The 26,843-nt window shown below is 46.3% G+C and overlaps 1 protein-coding gene across 1 annotated transcript in view; it reads right to left on the bottom strand.

Annotated features, from left to right (window-relative positions):
- LOC126188638 (homeobox protein OTX2-B-like) overlaps window positions 1-26,843 on the bottom strand; it is a 360,976-nt gene that overhangs the window by 22,108 nt on the left and 312,025 nt on the right. Inside the window, exon 5 of the mRNA XM_049930239.1 lies at window positions 66-713. Coding sequence (XP_049786196.1) covers window positions 66-713 — 648 coding nt within the window. The remainder of the gene's footprint in view (window positions 1-65; window positions 714-26,843) is intronic.

A 26,843-nucleotide genomic window follows, 5' to 3' on the forward strand; every position in this document is an offset into this window, starting at 1 on the left:
CATTTAGTTAGTAGAAAAGGAAGATAAATCAATGGGAATGTAAGTCGACTTAGAAGGGTGTATACCGGCACGTTTAGCTGCGAGTGAGACATCGCTACCGGGCTGAGGTAGTCCATGTTGGTGTAGTACGCGCCATAGTTTTGGTGCGGGTAGCAGTTAGCGGCCTGGGCGGCGGCAGAACCCGCGCCTGTGCCCGCGGTGGTGGCGCCAGGGGCGGCGTATGGTTGCTGCGGAGGCGGTGGGGGTGGCGCCGGGACGGCCGGGCGGTGGTGGTGCGGCTGGTCCAGGCAGGAGTCGATAGCGGCGGGACTCCAGATGGCGGCCGGGTTGTAGCCGCCCCCCGGGGGCGACGCGGACAGCTGCAGCGGCTTGATGTAGGCGCCGGCGCCGGGCGAGTCGCGCGCCGCCGCTACGCTGGGCGAGCTGGTGGCCGAGCCGTCGCTCGTCGTCTGCGGCGACACCACCACCGCCCCCGGCGGCTGCGGGGCCTGCTGCACCGCGCCCGGCCCTGCCGCCGACCCGGGCGACGGCGACTTGTTGCTGGCGCCGCCCCCGCACGCCGCCTTGCCGGCCTTGGCCGCGCCGCCCCCGCCCGAGCGGCCGCCGCCCGTACCGCCGCCTCCGCCGCCCTTGTCACCGCCGTTCTGTTGCTGCTGCTGGTGCTGCTGCTTCTGCTGCTGCCGGCATTTGGCGCGCCGGTTTTTGAACCACACCTGTCGACAAGGTTGTTCGTCTTTCACACCGGTAGCGAACTGGCTAGAACTCTGCAACATCCATCAAATCACAGACCAACATACTAACACACTGGACGAAGAGATTATTCACTCCTACGAGACGCCTTGGTAATACCGTGCAAAGATCGCGCAAAATAACGTGACCCTGCCCAGAAACGCATTCTGGTCCGGTGCGTTGCCAGTCCACTCCATTATTCCGAAACTGCCTGTCGACTGCCGACCTGAATACTTTGAACGTTGCGGTTGCTGTCTCTTTATTATACAGGGTGTTGCAAAAAGGTACGGCCAAACTTTCAGGAAACATTCCTCACACACAAATACAGAAAAGATGTTATGTGGACATGTGTCCTGAAACGCTTATTTTCCATGTTAGAGCTCATTTTAGTTTCGTCAGTATGTACTGTACTTCCTCGATTCACCGACAGTTGGCCCAATTGAAGGAAGGTAATGTTGACTTCGGTGCTTGTGTTGACATGCGACTCACTGCTCTACAGTACTAGCATCAAGCACATCAGTACGTAGCATCAACAGGTTAGTGTTCATCACCAACGTGGTTTTGCAGTCAGTGCAACGTTTACAAATGCGGAGTTGGCAGATGCCCATTTGATGTATGTATTAGCACGGGGCAATAGCCGTGGGGCGGTACGTTTGTATCGAGACAGATTTCCAGAACGAAGGTGTCCCGACAGGAAGACGTTCGAGGCAATTGATCGGCGTCTTATGGAGCACGGAAAATTCCAGCCTATGACTCGCGACTGGGGAAGATCTAGAACGACGAGGGCAGCTGCAATGGACGAGTCAATTCTTCGTGCAGTTGACGATAACCCTAATGTCAGCGTCAGAGAAGTTGCTGCTGTACAAGGTAACGTTGACCACGTCACTGTATGGAGAGTGCTACGGGAGAACCAGTTGTTTCCGTACCATGTACAGCGTGTGCAGGCACTATCAGCAGCTGATTGGCCTCCACGGGTACACTTCTGCGAATGGTTCATCCAACAATGTGTCAGTCCTCATTTCAGTGCAAATGTTCTCTTTACGGATGAGGCTTCATTCCAACGTGATCAAATTGTAAATTTTACAATCAACATGTGTGGGCTGACGAGAATCCGCACGCAATTGTGCAATCACGTCATCAACACAGATTTTCTGTGAACTTTTGGGCAGGCATTGTTAGTGTTGTCTTGATTGGGCTGCTTAGGGAGCACGAAAAATTCCAGCCTATGACTCGCGACTGGAGAAGACCTAGAACGACGAGGGCAGCTGCAATGGACGAGTCAATTCTTCATGATTTCATACGGGATACTCTACCTGTGCTGCTAGAACATGTGCCTTTACAAGTACGACACTACATGTGGTTCATGCACGATGGAGCTCCTGCACATTTCAGTCAAAGTGTTCGCACGCTTCTCAACAACAGATTCAGTGACCGATGGATTGGTAGAGGCGGACCAATTCCATGGCCTCCACGCTCTCCTGACCTCAACCCTCTTGACTTTCATTTATGGGGGCATTTGAAAGCTCTTGTCTACGCAACCCCGGTACCAAATGTAGAGACTCTTCGTGCTCGTATTGTGAACGGCTGTGATACAATACGGCATTCTCCAGAGCTGCATCAGCGCATCAGGGATTCCATGCGACGGAGGGTGGATGCATCTATCCTCGCAACGGAGGACATTTTGAACATTTCCTGTAACAAAGTGTTTGAAGTCACGCTGGTACGTTCTGTTGCTGTGTTTTTCCATTCCATGATTAATGCGATTTGAAGAGAAGTAATAAAATTAGCTCTAACATGGAAAGTAAGCGTTTCCGGACACATGTCCACATAACATATTTTCTTTCTTTGTGTGTGAGGAATGTTTCCTGAAAGTTTGGCCGTACCTTTTAGTAACACCCTGTATAGCATGACGCCACAGTCTTAGTGCACCTCAGTTTCGGGAAAGTTCTTCATAATCAGGCCCATGTGATTATATGCGATCCCATTAACTTTACACTGAAATGACATAAGTCATGGGACAGCGAAAGGCATGTATGCAAGTGTCGCCTACGCAAGGTATAAAAAGGCAGTGCAATGACGCAGCTGTCATTTGTACTCGTGTGGTCCAAGTGAAGAGACGACCGACGTGATCCACAGACTTTGAACGTGCATTAGTAGTTTGTGATAGACGCATGAGACTTTTCATTTCGAAAATCGTTAGGTAATTCAGTATTCCGAGATCCACAGTGTCAAAAGTGTGCCAAGAATACAAAATTTCAGGTATTACCTCTTACCACTTGGAAGAGCAGCTGAACGGAACGGACAGGGTCTTGAAAGGAGGATATAATATGAACATCAACAAAAGCAAAACGAGAATAATGGAATGTAATCGAATTAAATCGGGTGATGCTGCAAGAATTAGATTAGGAAATGAGACGCTTAAAGTAGTAAATGAGTTTTGCTATTTGGGGTGTAAGGTGTCAGGCAAACCCAACACCTTCCATGAAAACCCTGACATGATAAGCAAATCCAGTAGTATGTCACATAGCTCCGAATAAATCGTGACATTAAATTAACCAAAGTAAGACGAGTAACGAGTGAGCAAATGGAATACCACAGACTAACACAAGAATGCCTAAATGCATGTCATACCTTCCCACCGTGAGACAGACGCAGTTCCGAGGGGAGAAACGAGAACAGAAGCCGAGAGCAGAACCGTGTTAAGCTAGAAGTCCCTACGATAAGGGACGGACACCCACGTGGCCAGCTAACCGACAGGACCACCCCACCAGCCCATGTTAAAAGCTAGAGCCCTCCAGAAGAACAGTATAGATCTTACGATAACACTAAAAGGGCCACACCAATTGCAAGTTTTAGCGTGAGACTTTTTCGCGTCTCTGTTACGTTGCAAACTTTAAAAACATTGCCCCACCACGAAAAGTATGACGTTTCTCATTGGATAGACAGAATTTTTGTAGGCAGAGCTTAAGGTTAACACTGAGACCCTGATTGGTCAGATGAAAATACAGCCAGATAGTTTTTTTTTAAACCAACTTCGGTAAATTGTGGTAAGGAGAAGTTACAAAGGAGTTGCTTCGGAGACGGCGAGCTGGATGGAGCTGCACCGGCCGCCGCCCCCTGACGAACACTGACAAGGTAATGAACGCACGCAATGCCGTATTTTTGAGCGCATAAGGCTTCACTCAGAACTGCAGAAGTCTCATCTGTTACATCCCCTTTTTACGTAATACTAGTGTCGATCGTCAATTGAAGCTCATGGTATTCACATTTGCTACGTAAGTTAAAATCTGAAACGCGATGATTTTTCTGTTATATAATTATTGAGAAGCTACATCAGCCACTGTAATTTACGACAAGTTAGGTAAGTAATTAAAGATAATTGAGGGTCACTGTAGACCATTTTGATAGTTTTCTCTTTTGTGAAACTTACTTTAAACCTAGATTATAGATGTGATATGGCATAGGTCATCCTTCGATCCATTGTAGAACTTGGAAACCCATTCAGCGAATATTCGCTCACATTTTTGTTGAACGCAGTTGGTTTTTATCATCCTGTATTAAAACAGTTCCTTTTATCAATAGTGCAATTTATAAACAATGTTTTGTGAGTAGAATAAAATTTCCAGTGGTAAACTTAACTGCTTTTTCGACGTTATTTTACCAGCTAACTAAAAATAGGAAAGCCTTGAACCCCTTCCACTAAATTTAGTTAGTATTAAGATTCTTTTACAGGCAGTGCAGTGGAGCTGACGCTGAAATCATTAAGTATTTGGTTATATCATCGCTAGTCTCACTGAACTCTTCTGAACTCTACATGTCATGTGTGGTCTGGCGTCTCCTTACCAGCAACAGGTCCCAGGTTCAAAATAGTCAGTTCCCTAAAAAACACGCTCACAGCGTCGATGCGCGAAAGTGGTAGGGAGCACGACATAGAACAACAGACACCACGCAGAATGTTAGAGGGGATCAAAATAACTGATGATGGTCGAAGTAGAGAGGATATAAAATGCAGACTGGCAATGGCAAGGAAAGCGTTCCTGAAGAAGAGAAATTTGTTAACATCGAGTATAGATTTAAGTGTCAGGAAGTCGTTCCTGAAAGTATTTGTATTGAGTGTAGCCATGTATGGAAGTGAAACGTGGACGATAAATAGTTTAGACAAGAAGAGAATAGAAGCTTTCGAGATTTGGTGCTACAGAAGAATGCTGAAGATTAGATGGGTAGATCACATAACTAATGAGGTGGTATTGAACAGAATTGGGGAGAAGGGAAATTTGTGGCACGACTTGACTAGAAGAATGGATCGGTTGGTAGGTCATATTCTGAGGCATCAAGGGATCACCAATTTAGCATTGGAGAGCAGCGTGGAGGGTAAAAATGGTAGAGGGAGACCAAAAGATGAATACACTAAACAGATACAGAAGGATGTAGGTTGCAGTAGGTACTGGGAGATGAAGAAGCTTGCACAGGATAGAGTAGCATGGAGAGCTGCATTAAACCAGCCTCTGGACTGAAGACCACAACAACAACAACCTCTTACCACAGACAATGCAGTGACTGATGGCCTTCGCTTGACGATCAAGAGCAGTGGTGTTAGTGTAGAGTTGTCAGTGCTAACAGACAAGCAACACTACGTGAAATAACCGCAGAAATCAACGCTTGACACACGACGAACGTAGATATTAGGACACCGCGGCGAAATTTTTCGTTAATGGTCTATGACAGAGGACAACCGACGTCTGTGCCTTTGCTACGACATCGCCGGCAGCGCCTGTCCTGGGCTCATGGTCGTATAAGTTGGACCATACACGACTGGAAAACCGTGAGCTGGTCGGATGTGTCCGGATTTCAGTTAGTAAGAGTTTATGGTAAGGTTCGAGACCCCACGCAGCCATGGACACAAGATGTCACAAAGGCATTGTGCAAGCTGGTGGTGTCACCGCCATCGTGTGGGCTGTGTTTACATGGAATGGGCTGGATCCTGGTTCTATTAGGCTACTTGGAGACCACTTGCAACCATTCATGGATTTCATGTTCCCTAACAAAGATGGAATTTTTACGGATGACAATTTACCATGTCACTGGGGCACAATTGCTCGCGATTCGTTTGAAGTCCATTCTGAACAATTTGAGGACATGAATCCCATCGAACATTTATGGGTTATAATCGAGAGCCCAGTTCTTGCACAAAATCATGCACTGGCAACGTCTTCGCAATTATGCAAAGCTATAGAAGTAACGTAACTCAAATATTTCTGCAAAGGACTTCCAACGACTTGTTGAGTCCATGCCACGTCGAGTTGCAGCACTACACAGAGCAAAAGGAGGTCCGACACGTTATTAGGTGGCATTCAGTGGCTTTTGCCACTTCAGTGTATTATTGGGCTAAGGAGCCGCCCGTAATACCACACTTCGATCTTGCCATAGTTTAGAAGCGTAGGCCTATGTGTATAAGTAGGTATATCCTTGACGTGTTTTGTATTTGGAACAACAAAATCTTGCTCCAGTTTTTTCTTATTCGCTGCCGATATGCAGAACTTTCCCTGGCGTCACAATGTACTACCATAAGGTGATGTTCAGGGGGCTGCTATTGGTGGGAACTACTATTTCTATGGTACATACAGATCCCAGCAACTAAATAAGGGTCCGTAACGACCAAATATCATCAGGACTCTTGATATGCCTTCTTTAGTTCTATATTACGTGATGAAATGCACGTAAGTTTTTGAGATGAAAACGCACATAATTTATGTCACAGCGCATTCTCACGTCCAAGGGGACCTTCTTTGATGCTACACATTGGTTATACCAAAAGCCGAGAAGCGTACACATGTAAGTAGCTATAACTTTGATGTATACTATGTGATCAAAAGTATCTGGACACCTGGCTGAAAATGACTTACAAGTTCGTGGCGCCCTCCATCGGTAATGCTGGAATTCAATACGGTGTTGGCCTACCCTTAGCCTTGATGACAGCTTCCACTCTCGCAGCATACGTTCAATTAGGTGCTGAAAGGTTTCTTAGGGAATGGCAGCCCATTCTTCACGGAGTGCTGCTCTGAGGAGAGGTATCGATGTTGGTCGGTGAGGCTTGGCACGAAGTCGGCGTTCCAAAGTATCCCAAAGGTGTTCGATAGGATTCAGGTCAGGACCCAGTGCAGACCAGTCCATTACAGAGATGTTATTATTGTGCAATCACTACGCCACAGGCCGTGCATTATGAACAGATGCTCGATCGTGTTGAAAGATGCAATCACCATACCCGCATTGTTCTTCAACAGTGGGAAGCAAGAAGGTGCTTGAAACATCAATGTAGGGCTGTGCTGTGATAGTGCCACGCAAAATAATAAGGGGTGCAAGCCCCCTCCATGAAAAACACGACCACACTATAACATCACCATCTCCGAATTTTACTGTTGACACTACACATGCTGGCACATGACGTTCACCGAGCATCTGTGAGTTCCGCGGAGCGCCCCATTCTGCTCTCTCACGATGTCTAATGACCACTGAAGTCGCTGATATGGAGCACTTGGCAGTAGGTGGCAGCACAATGCACCTATATGAAAAATGTATGTTTTTGGTGGTGTCCGGATACTTTTGATCATATAGTGTATATTATCTTCGGAACTATGTGACCTTGCTCAAGCTGTTATCTATCTGCTGGTAGGAAAATTGCTACTCTGCGGAAAGTATTTCGATGCATCTTAGCCGGCCGGTGTGGCCGTGCGGTTCTAGGCGCTTCAGTCTCGAACCGCGTGACCGCTACGGTCGCAGGTTCGAATCCTGCCTCGGGCATGGATGTGTGTCATGTCCTTAGGTTAGTTAGGTTTAAGTAGTTCTAAGTTCTAGGGGACTGATGACCGTAGATGTTAAGTCCCATAGTGCTCAGAGCCATTTGAGCCATTTTTGATGCATCTTAAGGGCATGTGCTAGTCTTGTTTATCCGTTTTAGGCTAACTTTACCAGGTATGACGTGTTAATGGTCTAAGAACTTTTAGTGTTGTACTCGATAATGGCGTAAAAGACGAAATCTACATTGTGCAGAAGAAAAATACAGTAATATACAATCAAATGGCGGCTTATTCTTTTTTTTAAAAAAAAAAAAAAAAAGCCCAGGAGAGGCGCTGCAGGAGTGTCGTCTGCTGCCATAGGCTCTTAATGCCAGATTTCACCGTACTGTCCTAATGGATACGTTCGTCGCACGTCCCAGATTGATTTCTGCGGTTATTTCACGCAGTGTTGCTTGTCTGTTAGCACTGGCAGCACTATGCAAATATCGATGCTCTTGTTCGTTTCTTGTGAACGCCGTCGGCGACTGCGTTGTCCGTGGTGAGAGGTAATCTCTAAAATTTGGTATTACTGGCACATGCTTGACACTGTGGGTCTCTGAGTGTAGAATTCCCAAACGAATTCCGAAATGGAATGTCCCATGCATCTAGCTCCAACTACCAGTTGGCGTTCAAATTCTGTTAATTCCTGTCGTGCAATTAGAATCACGTCGGAAACCTTTTCATACGAATCACCTGACAAGGGAACCTCCCCATCGCACCACCCTCAGATTTAGTTATAAGTTGGCACAGTGGATAGGCCTTGTAAAACTGAACACACATCAATCGAGAAAACAGGAAGAAGTTGTGTGGAACTATGAAACAATAAGCTAAATATACAAACTGAGTAGTCTATGAGCAAGATATGCAACAACAAGGATAGTTCAAACGCAGAAGCGCCGTGGTCCCGTGGATAGCGTGAGCAGCTGCCGAGCGAGAGGTCCTTGCTTCAAGTCTTTCCTTGAGTTAAAATTTTAATTTTTTATTTTCAGTTTAAGTGACAAATTCTTATGTTTTCATCACTGTTTTGGGAGTGATTATCACATCCACAAGAAAACCTAAATCGGGCAAGGTAGAAGAATCACTTTACCCATTCGCCAAGTGTGCAAGTTATGTGGTTCGACAACATATTCCTGTCATGTGACGCACGTGCCGTCACCAGTGTCGTATAGAATATATCAGACGTGTTTTCCTGTGGAGAAATCGGTTGACCTATGACCTAGCGATCAAATGTTTTCGGTTCCCATTGGAGAGGCACGTCCTTTCGTCTACTAATCGCACGGTTTTGCAGTGCGGTCGCAAAACACAGACACTAAACTTATTACAGTGAACAGAGACGTCAATGAACGAACGGACAGATCATAACTTTGCGAAAATAAAGAACGTAAACTTTTCACTCGATGGAAGACTTTTTTTTTTTTTTTTTTCTTTTTTTTCTAGAATTTACTCGAACCGAATATAGAAATTAAAATTCTACAATCTAGGTGAGTTTTGAACTCATGACCCTCTGTACAAAAGTTTAGTATCACTATCACTACACCACGGTGCTATTTTTTTTTTTTTTCTGAAAATAAAAAAAATAAACTCCTCACTCGAGGTTAGACTTGAACCAAGGACCTCTTTTTTTTTAATTCAGTTATTTAATTTTAATTTTTTTTTAATTTTATTTTTTTTTTAATTTTTTTAATTTTTTTTTATTTTTTTTAACAGTAAGGAACTGAAAACTAGTAAGTGCACTCGTTGGGCCGAGTTGGGGACGCACATAACTAAAACCATGCTAATAGTTGTAGAAAAAGGCATAAAGAAAGAGAGCAAAGTGCGGGGCGAAGGAAACCATGAAACAAAACTGAAGGGTGGAATCCTTACCACCATTAACCAGTGCTACATCTTGCACTGGATGGAAAAACAAAAACTGCGAAGACCTTTTCGCACTGGGGACAAAAAGAGGAAATGGGGCAAATACTGCTACAGAGTGTGAGGGTTCACAACGAACCTCTCCATCTGCTGTATCATCCAGGTATGACTTCTCGTAATGATGAAAGTAGATCCCACGTTGTACCGTGTAGTGTTCTATCATCGTCTTGTAATCTTAACTTCTCTTACCCGTGATGTTCCAGCTACGTGGAGGGTCGTGGAACGCACTCCACAAAAAATTGGAAAAATATTGTCGATACTTTGGGTTACGGAGGATCTTGCAATGTCGTTCCTGCAAATAGTTCCAAAAGTCTAAAGTGTCCTTAGTGCCGTCTTGAAACAAATAATGCACTGCATGTCCACGAAGCCACGTCATAGCATTAGTTTTAGTGCGTGGGTAATACATGTCATCCGGGAATAGGATAGTCTTGGGGTCGATATGATTCGGCGTTACCCGAAGGAAGTATGCTGACATTTGCCTCACTAAGTGCCACACTGCCGTAGACTCGCCACAGCTAAGACGGTGTTCATCGTTGTCTTGAACGCCGCAGCTCGTGCACGTGGGTGAGTCGACCATGTGGATCGCATGTAGCCTTGATTTGGTCACCTGCTTACCGTTGACAGTGATATACCACATCGCCGTGACGTCAGTGTCCAGTGTTACGTGGTGAATTGTCCTCCACACTACTCGCCAGTTGACGTTCGGGTGCTTCCTCTCCACGACGTTATCAGGTCGTCCACGTTGCATGACCCTATAAACCACCTTTGCCGTCGCCAGGTGAGTCGCTGGTAAGGCAAGCCGAACGTAACTGAGTTCGAGGTAAAAGACACCGATGTAGAAGAGCGAGGAGGGGACGTGGTGTATCGGCACAGGCGGCAACAGTGAGGGCGGTGCTAGTTCTTCTATTAACAAACTGGTCAAACTGTCCGGACGGCGGTGCCATAGTTTGACTAATGTGCTCACAAATAGGGCGACCGCTCTGTCATGAACGTGATAAAGGCCAAGCCCTCCCCGATCCGGGGGAAGGGTGAGAGTCTCATATTTGATCTTGAAAAGCATTCCTGAACTCACGAAGGACCCAAAAGCCGCAAGTATACGGCGAGCTAACATCACCGGTATAGGTAATATCTGGGCGATGTGCGGAATGCGTGACGCTAAATGTGTGTTAACATACTGGGTCCTTTGGACGATGTCCAGGGCTCGTAGGCGGTTGTTGGCAATTCCAGTCCGAACATTTCGTAAAAGCCGTCGATAGTTGTGAGCAGCGGTCCGTCGTATATCGTCTGTAAAATCAATGCCGAGACATTTCAAACTATCTCTGAGCTGGAAAGGGGTGACACTGTTCTCAGACAATCCGGCCCCGATGTTCATAGCCACCGATTTTGCGACGTTGATACGACTACCAGTGGCCATGCCATATTTCTCTATCCAATTCAGTGCGCTAGCGGTGTCGTCACCGTTGCGGATGACAATCACCAGGTCGTCAGCGTACGCTTTACATCGGAAAGTGTGGCCTCGTAACGTCATACCCGTTAGTCGTTGGCGCAGGCCGCAGAGGAGAGGTTCCATGGCCACAGCGTAAAGTAAAGTGGACAGAGGGCAGCCTTGGCGTATCGATCGAGAAATGGTGAGGGGCTGCGAAGGTCGGCCGTTGACGATCACCTTGGATGTCGCGCCACGGAGTAGGCGCATGACGACAGTGACGAATGGCTGTGGGTACCGCATATGTTGGAGGACCGCTTCCAAATAGTCGTGGTCCACTCGGTCGAAAGCTTGACTAAAATCGATTGCCGCCAGTGCACCCTTCAGACGACATGCCCTCGCCAGTGAGATCAAGTCACGATATTCACTGAGTGCTGTTTGAATATTATTGTCGCCTCCTAATGACGTTTGATCGGGTGAGATAACATTTCGTAAGGTCTGGCGTATCCGCGCCGCCAACAGTTGAGAAAAGATCTTAAAGTCGCAGTTCAATAGCGTCAACGGGCGGTAGTCCTGCAGACGTGAGCCACCGGACGGTTTGTGAATAGGAATTATCATCCCTTCCACAAGGGCCGCAGGGAGCGGCACGTCCGGGGATAGTAGTTCGCGACAGATGTCCGTCCATCGGGAGGCTAATAAATATTGAAAAGTCCGGTAAAATTCCAAGGGGAGGCCATCAGGACCCGGTGACTTGTTGACAGCTCCTTTTCTAATGGCGTCGATCACTTCTTCTTCTGTAATTTCGTCCATCAAGGCCTCTTCCATTACCGGGGTGACGGTGCCGTAAATCGTCTGAGAGACGTCCTCCAGTGCTGTCAGATCAGGGCTCTGAGCGGAATAGAGTTGGGAATAATGATTGTAGAACGCTGTGTTTATGTCTTGTTGCGTGGTGAGGCGACGACCGTCCTCCGTGTCGATGAAGCGTATCAGCGCTCGTTGGCGTCGTTTACGTTCACGAAGGACGTGGAACATTGACGGGCGTTCGCTCGGTATCCGATCCTGCGTCCTCGAGCGGATGACTACCCCCTCTAGGTGGCGTCGCATATGAGCGAGGATCTGAGCCTTAGCACGGTGGACCGCCGTTTGTCGTTCCGGAGACGGCGCCATAGCATCGCAGTCGCGCAGGACCCGGAAGTAAAAGTCGAGTGTATGTCTTCGCCAAGTAGCGTGGTCGCGACCGTAGGTTATCAACGTTCGCCTCAGTGCCGGTTTGGCGCAGTCCAACCACCAGCGGATCGTTGTGGGATATGCACGGAGGCGATTTTCACACGAATGCCACGTATCCTCAACGGCTTGGCGGCAATCCGGGTACGACAGGTGAGCGATGTTTAATTTCCACGGGCTGCGGCTTCTCCACACTTGTTGCCGCCGCAGGGTGACTGCACAAATGTAAGCTGTGTGGTCCGAGAATGCTGCAGGCCACAGTTCCGCATCCTGTGTTCCAGCGGCGAGAGAGCGTGAGACATAAATCCGATCGATACGACTGGAAGAGTGACTCGTGAAGTGCGTGAATCCCGGTCGATGGCCGTGAAGATGTTCCCAAGTGTCCACCATCTGCAGTTCTCGAATTAGCGTCTCGAGTTCCGGGCACGGATTATGTCGTGGGAGTTGGTCTCTGGGCGCCAGTACGCAATTGTAGTCACCTCCAAACACCAGATGGTCGTGGCGGCCTTGGAAGAGCGGGGCGACGTCTTCCGCAAAGAATCGTGAACGTTCGCGACGTTTGTCCGTCCCGGAAGGTGCGTAGATGTTGATAAGGCGGACACCCAGTACTGTGAGTGCCATTCCTCTTGCCCCAGGCAGAAACAGGATATCGTCCGCCACTATCCCTTCCCGAAGAAGTACAGCGACACCGCTGCCTGTTGGGGAAGCTGGAGAGACGCAAGCATCGTAACCGTACATGCCTGGGAAGTCGTCGACGTACACTTCCTGGAGAAGGGCTATGTCGATGGAAGCAGAGTTCAACATATCCTGAAGCAAGGATAACTTAGCGCGCGTCCGTATAGTGTTGATGTTTATAGTTGCAACGCGATAAGTTTGAGGTCTATCCATAGCATCAGTGTTGGCCATCAATACCCTTGTAAGGCCGCCTCGTCACTGTAAATGATGGCGGGAAAGGATCAACATTGGCGGGGTAAAGTTCCCCCCGTGTCGTCCGACACGATGGGCAAGGAGTGTTCCTCACAGTCGTCCGCCCAGTCGCCATGAAATACCATCGGCTGTTGGTGGCTGTTAGTGGCTGCTGCGGCACTCGGCGCTGAATCCATCGGCTCTGCTGGCTGGGAATCGGCAGCGGCTGTCTGCTTGTGATCCTGTTGTTCTGTGGGGTCGGAGGGGCTGGAGCCATCACCACGGCGATCTGTTGAGTTTGATGTTACAGCGGCCTCTGTACCGTCGGTACCGTCGTCGGAATTTCCACAGTCCATGTCAGACGATCGCTGCAAACAATCGTCCGATGGAGCACGCCGCCGTCTCTTGTGTTTTCGCGGGGAACGCTGTTTACGGACGTGTGTTTCAGAATCTGAATGTGGGTGATTTTCTTCAGCTGCTCCGGTGTCTGGAAGAAAAGCCGCTGTCGGCACAACCCGTGGGTCAATGTCCATCCTAGCATCCACGCCTTCTTGCAAGGTCGGTCGGTGATTATCTTCAGGTGGGGGCGCCGTTGTAGAGGCCGGATCCTGTACTGCAGAAGCCATCACGGTCTCGCTATCGGGGGCGGCTATCGGACTAACGTGGGCAGCATCAGAAAGGGTTGCTGCCCGTGTAACTTCTGCGTAATTGAGAGGAAGTGTCGTCACCGTAGAAGGAGTCATAGTTTCACCTGTCGGGATTTGAGTAAGCCGTCGTCGGAGACAATCCGACCGGACGTGCCCTTCTTGGCCACAACCAGAGCAAGTGCGTGGCTGACCGTCATACATAATGATCGCCCTACATCCGCCGATGACAAGATATGACGGAACATGTTTGGTCAGTTCAATTTTTATCTGTCGCACCCCGTTAAGAACGGGGTACGTTGTAAAGGTGGTCCATTTTTCGGCCATATGGCTGATCACTCTGCCGTAGGGCTGGAAAGCCGCGGTGACTACGTCCGGTGGTACTTCAAAAGGGAGTTCGAAGACGCGTATCGTACGGAGGCCAAGCCCCGCGTGATCGATAGAGACCGCCCCAATATGGCCATCAGAGTGTTTGAATTTAAGATCGTTCGCATGTGCGCGCACGATTCTGTTGCACACCTCGTCACTTACTAGCTTGACGTAGACAACACTGCTCGTGATAGAGAGATGGATACCAATTATGTCTCGCGGTTCAATTTTAACGTCGTCACGTAGAAAACGTTCCACTTCAAAAGCTCGCGGTCGTGCATGATCGGGTTGAAAACTGATCTTGATGGTGGTTTGTCTGTATGAATGTGCCATGTTGCGTCGGTAGTGATGGACTCTAAACTAGCGACAACGCAGTAGTAAACAACGACGGGCACTCGCGACCGCGCGGACGGGACGTAAACAAGACGTCCTCGCCTCAGCGCTGCGGAAAGCAGACTTAAGACTTGAACCAAGGACCTCTCGCTCCGCAGCTGCTCACGCTAACCACGGGACCACGGCGCTCCTGTACGCAGATTGTCCTTGATGTTACATATCATATTCAGTTTGTATATTTTGCTTATTTTTTCATAGTTCCACACAACTTCTTCCTGTTTTCTTGATTGATGTGTGTTCAGTTTCCCAAGGCCTATCCACTGTGCCAACTTATAACCAAATCTGAGGGGGGTGCGATGGGGAGGTTCCCTTGTGAGTAAAAGTGACAGCTTCACCAGTGCACTGCCCTTTTACATCTTGTGTACGCGATACTACCGCCATCTGTATACGTGCATATCGCTGTCCCATGACTTTTGTCACCTCAGTGTAATAGAAGGGGACGAGCGCATGACGGAGTCGTCGACTACGCTGATGACCTGGTGGTAGTGGCATTAGCAGACACAAGATCGGCATTAGAGAGCATCGTGAATACAATACAAACAAATTTACTGACGCGGCACACACAGCAGCACACTACAAAGACATCCAGCGACGAAAATAAACAACACAAATATCAAAAGAGAGACAGTTACACGATACTTGGGAGCACATGTTCAACCAACACATAAAACTAACTACAAAAAATGGGCGAAAAATATTACAAAAATTAGCCACACAGTGCAGACTAACCATCACGCGTATCAGAGCATACCACTGCTCTCTCTGTAAGCAGTATGTTTCGTGACAAGTGAGTGAGCACGTGGACTCGTCCCTGCTATGAACAGGCTAACTGTCAGGCGCAGACAAGGGAGTGAGCTCCTGAGATTGTCAGGAGCGCTCCGCACGAGCTCAGGAGAAGCACTGTGTTGGGTGCCTTTCTAATAAATATATCAAATTCGAGCTGCAGCCTACTGTCTGTCCGACGAGGCCGGGGGAAATTACAGGACAAAACATCGAGCAGAAATGCCAACTAAACTTAGATATTAGAACAGTTACGTGAGAGATGCATCGACTCGTAACATCCGAGACGTGAATATCTCATGTAATAAACTACCAGTGGGATTTGCGGTTCAGGGACGTCTGGCTCAAGGACATATTCCGAGATCACCTCCATGAGCAGCACCGGTGAGCGGATAACTATCTCCAACACGAATATTTCCTACCGTCGTTTTTCTTTTTAAAAATGCAAATTTTATAATTTTCCACTTCTAAATTTCGTGTATAATAATTTCAAGAAGTAATCACAGCTGTATCTTAAACAAAGAAAGACAAAGGACCTCCACTCAGCCCCAAATACTGTACTGATGCGTCGGAGGGGGGGAGGGGGGGGAGGGGTGGTGGTTATGGGTACCGGCTAAGTGGAGCACTACGGCCCGTATAAAATTTATTATCAGATGACGGGCCCTGGTTGTCTAAATGCAGCTTTGAAAAAAAGAAAAAATGCAACCTTGTTCAGTCCATCAATATACCTTGAAGGGTCATTTCAAGCTTAAACCATGTGTGCACATTCACTTTCGACTAGAAGTATTGCAGAGAAGGGAAATTGCTGGCTGAATTGGCATACACGTCATCCAAGTATTCAGCCTTTATCGTGAGACAAAAAACGTTGAATATTTGTCCTGCAGCGTCGCTCGCGATCAGAACACCGTACAAATCACGGCTAATAGGTACCCTAAGAAGAACGCAACATAGCTGCACGCTGCTTTTTTTGGAGGCAACTTGGAGGAATATGTCGATCCAAAGAGTACGCAACTACCTCCTCTCGACGAATTTGGCCTCTAGGCATCCATTACGAACAACAGTACCAACATGTGTCCCCCCCCCTCACCCCCCCCCCCCCCCCCACCCGCAATCCCCAGCACCAGGGGAGCAAGGGAACAAGTGTAACGGAACTAGGATCATAGACGTGGGCTTCTCTCCATCGACAAATGCAGGATATGTGTAAAGGAAGGTGATTGCCATAGGGAAATGTGGAATGGCCAAGTGCACACGCATTTCTCAAGAATGCAGCCTCACGGTTTCAGCAATGAGGTGGATCAGGCAAGTTTGTGACCGCAACACCTACGAACATCGGACACCTCTCATGGCTACATAGCATAATTTCAGAGCTGCGCCGTATCGAGGCAAAAATCCTTACACTTACTGGCCAGCCCCACAGCTATCATTTCATTTTACAATACGATAATGTCCGAGCACACCACTTCCCTTCGTGAACATCTTTCTCATTGACGCACGAATCAATGGATATGAATGGCCGGTGTATCTGCTGAAATTAACCCACCTGAGTATACCTGTGGTCAGTTGAAATCTACAGCGCGTTGCCGCAGGAACAGTCGTCATCACTGGATGATCATAGCAGGGTCGCAATAGAAATGTGACGTTGGTTTGAACAGCAACGTCCAAGCATGTAACGATGCACACGATAGGGCAACACACTATGAAATGTTACCCAACAGCAGGATTTTATTTAACGGATGTACAAAGCGTGATATTTTGAATAGAATGGCTTTATTTTGGTTATTGTGTTGTTTTTCTTTTAAAATATTTACTTTTAATTTCAGCCGTCTTCTTAATCAATTTCTTGCTACTCTTGTGTCAAAACTCCCGTAAGTCGGCGGATGCGTGGCGAACAGAACAATTGCTCGGAGCCTCTGATGCACAGTTTGTCGAGAAACTATAGCTCCTCGGACATTTGTACGCTGTACACACTCGTGTATTGCAAATTACGTTGGATTTTGTCGTGCAGTTCAGTACAGATACCAGTCGTATCGTGGAGCGGGTATTCTTGCTCGACTTCGTATTGGTCTATGAGGAATATTAACCTACGCCTCGGAAGGCCAAACGCCTAAAAATGAGCGCTGCTGAGTCTCCGATCATTATTTGACCTGCTTGAAGATGTTCGACGATTCCGTCCTGTCAGAAAACGATACTTATGAAGTTTTCGTGGAGTCACATTGCAATCATACACAGTGGACGAAGGATTGCTCCGTTGGGAACGATACACTATGGATGCTATGTTGTCCCACATTCTTTAAAGGAGGGTTAAACCGCCATTAGATTAAGGCACACTACGGCATTAAAGAAAACGGTCTAGAAGAGTGTTTTGGCTAAGGAGGCCTCCCAAGATGGAGAAATTAGCCGATGTGGAATCCCAGATATGCATTTACGATGATGACTATAAACTTCAGTCATGGATATATAGGGGAAAGAGTAGCAGATGTCTTCCAGAAGCAGGAGAAGATCTTCACTTACCCTCTTCACGTCCAATACGTCATAGGTCTGACAAACGCCGATGTCCAAGAGAATTCAGGACCACATCTGAATTTCCATCACACCTACTGTGGATAAAAGGTGTCGCATGAGTTTTGCACCGTCCCTGCAGTATGGATGTGCTACGAAAGTGGATGCAAAACATGTCTTCTTGTGTTGCATAAACCTGCACGATTCCATGAATGTTTTGTTGCGAGATCTTTTAAAATTGATGTTTGACCAGGGAAAGAGCACCATTCCTCGAATTCTGTTCTCTCTGTGCACAAAGATCAGATGAAAGAGTTGATGCTAAATGTATATCCGTTGGGTGTGAATATTCACGAACGATAACTCCTGACGTTGGTTACCTTTGGTTGTGTGGTGGCGCTAGTTGATTTACGGTACGTATGCTGTTTTTCAGCATATTCCATATTATGGACCTTTTTCGGCGTTGCCCCGTCTACAAAGGCATTTAAATTTCCTTGCAAAGCGATCTTTCGTTACATTTGTGCTTAGGAAATGACAGGGTGTTCACCCGTCGAATTACGGGCGGTTGTCGCAGACGTCACCCGGCTGCATTCCCGTAAGTGATCGAGTCCTCACTGCTCGTCTCTAAGCTGTATCTCCAATCAACCACATGAACTGTGTGTCCTGATATGTACAACTGGGATAGTTCTTAATTCATGCATTCATAGAAAACTTTGCAAGTGCTTTCTCTTTGTCAGAAGCCTGGCCAGGATTTTCGTCAGCAACAGAGGATTTCGATTTTCTCTCGTATGTGAGGTAGCAATCCATAATCTCAGCCAACTTCGTGTTTTCAAGGAGGTGTCGAAGGACAAGGCATCACATTTCTTATATTCATTGTACTACGAATAGTTTTTCACTAGAATAAGGGAACAAATGAGTAAAACGGTTATCGTTGCTGACTTCTCTCTTTATTTATAATTTAATAAAGAACATCGAGTATTGAAATTTAATTTCCCCTCGAGGATGGTGGGAACAGAAGTTGGACTGGTCACGGGCAGGGAAGGAAATCAAGGTATGCCCTTTCCAAAGGAGTGCCGACTGAAGTGATCTAGTGAAATCACTAAAAATCACAATTTGTATGGTCGGAATCTGTATGCCGCAATCTGACTACTACAGGCCCTGTTGTTTTGCTATTAAGTGCGCCAATCAGAAATGCGCTCTGCGATGTTCTACTTCCACTTACGCCATTCAGTGATGGTATTTTCCTAAAGCAATGGGCAAGTGAAACGTCAGAGAACCGTCTAAAAGTACTGTTGACCTATTTTATATGAGTAAGCATAATTTGTTATATTTGTGTTATTGATGGCGGCGAGAAAGAGGATGTTGTGAGAGGGGGGAGGGAGGGGGGGGAGGGCTGTTGAAATTCAATGCTGGCACATAGCTTACTCTTCTCGCAGAGAACATTGTTTTTAGGTTTGGGGTGTAATTAACAGAGCGCGTCATAATTTTGTGATGGGGAACTTTACACCATTGCCTTTTCTATCATTAGGAGCGTGCGAGTTGGCGCAGTGCCCTAGTCTTGCATTCGAATGGAGCGGGATTTACCCAGATTCAGGTTTGCATAAATCAATGAAGGCGAATGCTAGGATGGCTCCTAATAACGTAATCTTCATGGTTTGCTCCATTATATTTAAACTATCTGACCCTGTGTTCCGTCTCTAAAGAATGCGGCACCGGCGGGACACTAAAGCGTGTGACGCAAAGCTTTGTTACAGTCCTGCAAAATGGACCTGGCGCGTTACCTGCTAGCTACGCGCCTAACATATGATTAACATGTGTTAAAAAGACATTTGCATCTCAAATTGTACACATTAACAGTGATGCAAGGACTGAAATACACTAATAGAAATGCTCATAAGGCCTTTTGGGGGAAGTGTTGCGTCTATTCGATATAGATCAAGATTTCATTGGAAACAACTTTAGTGATGAGTCGACTTTTCGCTTACTTGGGGAGGTCAATAAATACAACTGTAGAATTTGGAACAGTGAAAACCTGTAAGGTTTTCATATGTTTTCTGCCGCTGTAAGTAATTCACCTTTACTGTACTGGGACAAACATGGGCGAGCGCACTGAACGTGTAGTGAATAAGATCCTCGACCCTGTGTTGAATGTAATCTGTGGTGCGCTTGGTTGCTAGTCGTTTGTGCACCTATGTGACATCATTTGAGGTATAGAAGAGAGCAGTTGTGTTGTCAGAGGAGGAGATTTGATACTTGTGAACCTGAGAACATATGTTATTGATACTTGTGATGGAGAAGATTTTTGGAAGAATTTTTCAAGATAACCGATGCATGTGCAAGAATGAAATGTTCGCTTGTCAGAACTATTGATGGAAGGAAATCTTTATCCCTCAGATAGATAATAAATTCCATGATCAGTGTTAATCTGATCTCTTTGTTTTCATTATGTCAAAAATATCGTAAACTGGTCGGAATGTTTGAAATTTTTGGACTGAGAGAATTTCGTAATTGTTAGGGTCTTTTTATGTTCTACTGTCTTTTTTTGTCAATAATCAGAGTTTAGTTTTTCAAGAACGACTTTCTTTAAAGTAAAACCCCCTCCATCATTCTTAGCAAAGTTTTGAAATTTCATCGTGCGTGGATTGCACCTTGCCAAGACAGAGATTGTTTGTGATTAGCAGAAAACAAATTTTGTAATGAGTAGTTTATTTCTTCTTTAGCTGCTTTATCTGTTGATTTCTATTTGCTTTCGAGAACGCCAGTGCACCAGACACAAAACAACGTGCTCAGTACGAGGTAAATTACTTTTATTTCTGGGCACATCTCAGCTTTCATTCTTATGAGGAAACAGTTCGTAGTCAGAATTATCAAGTGTGCTCCTCCCCCGCCTCCAGAAACACATATAGTAATATAACGTTACAGAATTTACTCAAATAATAGTATATTCTCCGGAAAATCTTCTTTATCTTGGAGACCATTTGGCACCTAGAAGCTGACAAACCCTCTTGCCGCTGCCCCCCCTCCCCTTTTCCCCTCCCTAGGCCGATGGTTGTGCTAAGTAAGCAGATTACTTTACAGTGAACATTGTAGGTGATGTCAAAAATTTATTTTCCTTCTGAGTAGAGCAGCATTTTATTTTTATGGACATTTCAAGTCAGAAATTGCACTTCATGTCACGCAACTTTCATAATGCACCTCACTATCGAGTTTCAGTTAAACAGATTTTACTGAATACACTGTTAGTTAACTTGGCATTTAATTAGAGTAGTTTTCATTATTTCAGATTCAGTTTTTCCTCAAGTTTATCACACTGTTCACATGCGCAACACAGGGCAAGCAACAATCAGTATTGTTCAGCAGCTGAATACGATATCTTAAGCATACGTTACACGAGGAAGAAATTTTTCAAAAAAAGAATATTCATTATTTTCATTTGTGCATAAATTTTTATAGACAGCTAAGAAATCCACTATAAATCTTGGAACGTGGCTGTGATTGCCAAAAAGTTAATGTCTTTTGCCACTGAGCAAGAACAGTTTCTCTTTTTACGAGAGAAGAGAGTCAACGGAATTTCTTCTCGTGTGGTTCACAGGAAAACTTCCTTGAAGTATGACAGAAGAAGAATTTCCAGAATGAGACTTTCACCCTGCAGCGGAGTGTGCGCTGATATGAAACTTCCTGGCAGATTAAAACTGTGTGCCGGGCCGATACTCGAACTTGGGACCTTTGCCTTTCACGGGCAAGTGCTCTACCAACTGAGCTACTCAAGCACGACTCACGCCCGGTCCTCACGGCTTTACTTCTGCCAGTACCTCGTCTCCTAGCTTCCAAACTTTACGGAAGCTCTTCTGCGAACCTTGCTGAACTAGCACTCCTGAAAGAAATGATATTGCGGAGACATGGCTTAACCACAGCCTGGGGGATGTTTCCAGAATGAGACTTTCACTCTGCAGCGGAGTGTGCCCTGATACGAAACTTCCTGGCAAATTAAAACTGTGTGCTGGGCCGAGACTCGAACTCGTGACTTTTGCCTTTCGCGGGCAAGTGCTCTACCAACTGAGCTACTCAAGCACGGCTCACGCCCGTCCTCACAGCTTTACTTCTGCCAGTACCTCGTCTCCTACCTTCGAAACTTTACAGAAGCTCTTCTGCGAAAGTCTCATTCTGGAAACATCCCCCAGGCTGTGGCTAAGCCATGTCTCCGCAATATCCTTTCTTTCTGGAGTGCTAGTTCTGCAAGGTTCGCAGAAGAGCTTCTGTAAAGTTTGGAAGCTAGGAGACGAGGTACTGGCAGAAGTAAAGCCGTGAGGACCGGGCGTGAGTCGTGCTTGGGTAGCTCAGTTGGTAGAGCACTTGTCCGCGGAAGGCAAAGGTCCCGAGCCCGAGTATAGGCCCGGCACGCAGTTTTAATCTGCCAGGAAGTTTCGTAGAAGAAGAGTTACTGACGGAAGTAAATGCGTAAGAGTGGGTCACGAGTCGTCCATGGATAACTCAGTCGGAAGAGCACTTGCCTGCCAAAACAAAGGTTCGAGGTTCGATTACCGATTCGGCACACAGTTTTAATCTGACAGGAAGTCTCAAAACAAAGCACACTCCGCTGCAGAGTAAAAATTCATTCAGGTAGTATACTCTGCTACTCTGAAAAACTATTGACGAGGCTGACCAAAGACGCAGCCTACGCTTCATGAAAGATGGCGCACTGTCGCACTGTCTCGCCGGCGTGGGGGATTTCCTCGATAACCGCTTTCCAAGTAAGTGGACCGGTCGACAGGTGCCGATGCATGGGTCTCACGTTCACTGAAATGACAATTGTTGATATTTGTGGTAGAGATTCATCAAAGATACTGTGTTTGTACCACCCTTACACGGTTCTCTATAAGAGCTTACATATAGAGCAACACCCTACGACGTTATTGAACGAATTACGCCTAACACTCTGCAACGATTTTGACAAAAGCCGACAGTGCTGGTTGTACCCCACATCTAAATCTACATAGATACTCCGCAAGCCATCGAATGGCGCATGGCTGAGGGTACCCTGTACCACTAATAGTCTTTCCTTTCTTGTTCCACTCGCAAATAGAGTGCGGGAAAAACGACCGTCTATATGCCTCCGTATGATCAATAATTTATCGTACCTTATTTTCGTGGTCCTGGTGCACAGTGTATGTTGGCGGCATTAGAATCGTTCCGCAATCAGCTTTCTCTACATTTTCTTAGAAGCGTTCCTCGAAAAGAACGTCGCCTTCCTTCCACCTCCGTAACACGTAAGTGTTGTTCGAACCTACCGGTAACAAATCTAGCAGCCCATCTCCGAATTTCTTCGACGTTTTCCTTTAGTCAGACCTGGTATGGATCCCAAACAGCCGGCCGCGGTGGCAGGGCGGTTCTATGCGCTACAGTCAGGAACGTGACTGCTACGGTCGCAGGTTCGAATCCTGCCTCGGGCATGGATGTGTGATGTCCTTAGGTTAGTTAGGTTTAAGTAGTTCTAAGTTCTAGGGGACTGATGACCTCAGATGTTAAGTCCCATAGTGCTCAGAGCCAGTTTTGGATCCCAAACATTCGAACAGCACTCACGAGTAGGTCGCACCAGCATCCTATAAGCCGTCTCCTTTGCAAATGAACCACGCTTTCCCAAAACTCTCCCAATAACCAATAAACCAATGTCCTACCACAGTCTTTACTTGCTCGTTCCATTTCATATCGCTTTGCAGTGTTACGCCCACATATTTTAAACGACGTGAATGTGTCAAGCAGGAGACTACTAATGCTCTATTACGGGTTTATTTTCCCTACTCATCCCTATTAACTTACATTTTTCTACATTTAGAGCTAGCTGCCATTCATCACACCAACCACAAATTTTCTCTAAGTCATCTTGTGTCGTCCTACAGTGACTCAGCTTCTACGTCTCACCGTACAGCACAGCATCATCAGCAAACAACCGCAGATTGCTGTCCACCCTGTCTGCCAAATCATTAACGTACATCGAGAACAACAGTGGCCCTATGATACTTTCCTGGGGCATTCCTGATTATGTGCTCCAGTGGCGAGAGCAGGGAACACATAATGCACCCAGGAACATTGTTGAACGTGATCATTTAGGTAGTCCAGGTGTTATGGCGTGGGGAGGCGTAACGTTGGGTGGGCGTACTGACACGGTTCACTAGCCGGTCAGCGTTATTCTGGCACTGTAGTACGTCTTCTTAGGGGTGCATGCGGCCCTGACTTCATCTTTATAAATGACAATACGCGACCCCATCGGAAAACGTAGATGGTGGAGCTCTTGGAACGAGAAGGATATTCGGTGAATGAACTAGCCTTACATTTTAAATGCATCGAGCGCGTATGGGATGCGTTGAAGGACGTTTTGCAGCACGTCCTCATACACCAACGATCGTCCAGCAGTGGTCATTCGCGCTGGCAGAGGAATGAAACGCCCCGTCACAAGCACGCCTTACCATACCTGTGGCCAGCATGGGAACACGTTACAGAGCATGCACTGCCGTAGTTGCGATCGCACATGTTATTAGGAACCGTGTTCTGCCTTTTGTAATGTCCAAGGACCATCATAAATCGCGATTACTTCAGTGTAATAACTGTCTTTCAACAGCGGTATTATTTCTGTTCTCCCATTACTTATTTCTTTCAACTACCTTCTGTGCTATACTCTAGGAGTTCTTTCTGTGTGTAGTTCAAGTTTCATTGAGCTATGTTACTTGGCTGTGACACATAATGCGTAAGTTACTTTCGTCCTTAGGTTTGGCACACCAGTGTGTTGAACGGGTGACAATTACCAGTGACCGTTGAAATAGTTTAATCACACAATAACATGTTTTTCCGCCATACATTACATTTCTCTGACTTCGTGTTAAATTCCGTTCAGCTACCGACAACCGAGAGTGTCGCCTACTTTGGGTTTTCGAAACTTTGTAAGACTATTTCCAAACACCAGACCAAGAGAAAGATATGCCTTCTTAAGATCAGAATAACATTCGATGACTGCGAAATACACAACAATTTCGGTACACGTTACTGCGCTCGGTCAATTACTGGGTTTGTAATGAAGGTCAGTAAAGTATTTCTCTGCCTCGTGATGACTGGGTGTTGTGTGATGTCCTTGGGTTAGTTAGGTTTAAGTAGTTCTAAGTTCTAGGGGACTGATGACCATAGATGTTAAGTTCCATAGTGCTCAGAGCCATTTGAACCATCAGTAAAGTAGTGAAATGTTTTTTAGAGATACCTGGACGATGATGCTAGAAAAATCAGAGATGCTGAAGCGGGCTTTTTAGACTCTTTTCATAAAAGGAAGCCTGGAGGAGAGTAGCACTACAAAAAGGTTTTTTTTATTTTATTTTTTAAGAAGAGGCGTTCCTTTGCCGTAAAATCTCAACGTTCAGAGAATATCTTTGCCACGGATCGACTCTGAAAAGGATGAGGAGTGACATCTAATAAGCGTAAAGAAATCGTAGAATAAGAAATGTAGATTTTTGTGAGCAGAGTGAGGAAGCAGAGATTTTCGCACTATAAAAAGAGAGCAGCAGCCGTGTAGCCTCGTAAGCGCACACGTTGTCGCTACGGTGTGAAAGGGAGGGATGGGAGTGGGGAGAGAGAGAGAGAGAGAGAGAGAGAAGAGAGAGAGAGCGGGTAGGCAAGGGATGGAGCGAGGCCGTGCGGAAGCCGGACGAGTGAGCGCTATCGACCCGCTCCTCTGCCCGCCGCGCCGCGCCGCGCATCGCCTCGCTTCGTCTCGTTTGCACCGAGCAGAGGGAGAAGGTTAGCCTCGCCAGCTGCTCGCTGCTGCTCCGGCACCAGACCGCCTAGCCTGCTACTGAACCATTCCTTTCCTCGCGAGAAAACTCGAGTCCGATGCACACCGAAAAGTCTACAACACGGCTTAATTTTATCTCCGTATGTCCTCTAATATTTAATTCTGAATGCGTAAAACGTTGCGCGCTTTTTCCTGCATCTTGATTGACGCCTGGTGCAACACTTTTAATGGCCACAGCCCAGTCAGTGAAAAAAGCGATATTCTGTCAGTGGCAGTGTAAGTAGGCTGTTTAGGTTTTTATGTTGGTAACGCCACGTAGCGCCCTGTATGAAAATCACTGACTGTGCTGTGTGCAGTCTGTGGCTGGTTGGCATTGTTGCAATATTCTCTATTGTAGTGTTGGGCAGCTGGATGTGAACAGCGCGTAGCGTTGCGCAGTTGGTGTGAGCCGCCAGCAGTGGTGGATGTGGGGAGAGAGATGGCGCAGTTTTGAGAGCGGATGATCTGGACGTGTGTCCATCAGAGACAGTAAATTTGTAGACTGGATGTCATATATATATATATATATATATATATATATATATATATATATATATATATATATATATATATATATATATATATATAATGACTTTTGAACACTGTTAAGGTAAATACATGGTTCTCACTCTAAAAAAAAGGCATATGAAAGCTCCCCTTAGAAAAATTAATGAATTACTGTGCTGATAAACCACTTACGTTATTTGATTTTTAAGCAGCTGAGCAGAACTGAATGTACTCAGACATTTCTTTCTTCACTTATTCTGATCAACACTAAACTGACACACAATATTTTTAGCGCAACGCCATCTGAATTTCAATAATCCCTACAAAAGAATGGCCCTTACTAACAATAACCTATACCTTCCATGAATCACTTACCTCACAAAAATCTTCGTTACTCGAACTAGTGCAATACAGCGAGCGCCAATACTCCCAGCTAAATAAAAGATTCTATCTACTGAAGGCACTAACTACTGATAGGCATATTTGGCAGATAAAAGATTTTGATAGAGAACAAACAATGTATTTACCTTAATAGTGTTCAAAAGTCATAATACATATATTAGTTCATGACATCCAGTCTTACAAATTTACTATCTCTATACACGTCCAGATCATCCGCTTTCAAAACTCCGCCATCTCTCTCCCCACATCCTCCACTGCTGGCGGCTCTCCAACTGCGCAACGCTACGCGCTGTTCACATCCAACTGTCCAACACTACAATAGAGAATATTTCAACAATGCCAACAAGCCACAGACTGCACACGGCATAGCCAGTGATTTTCATAGCGAGCGCTACGTGGCGTTGCCAACATAA

The sequence above is a fragment of the Schistocerca cancellata genome, chromosome 5 (assembly GCF_023864275.1).
Source record: "Schistocerca cancellata isolate TAMUIC-IGC-003103 chromosome 5, iqSchCanc2.1, whole genome shotgun sequence".
Taxonomy (NCBI): domain Eukaryota; kingdom Metazoa; phylum Arthropoda; class Insecta; order Orthoptera; family Acrididae; genus Schistocerca; species Schistocerca cancellata.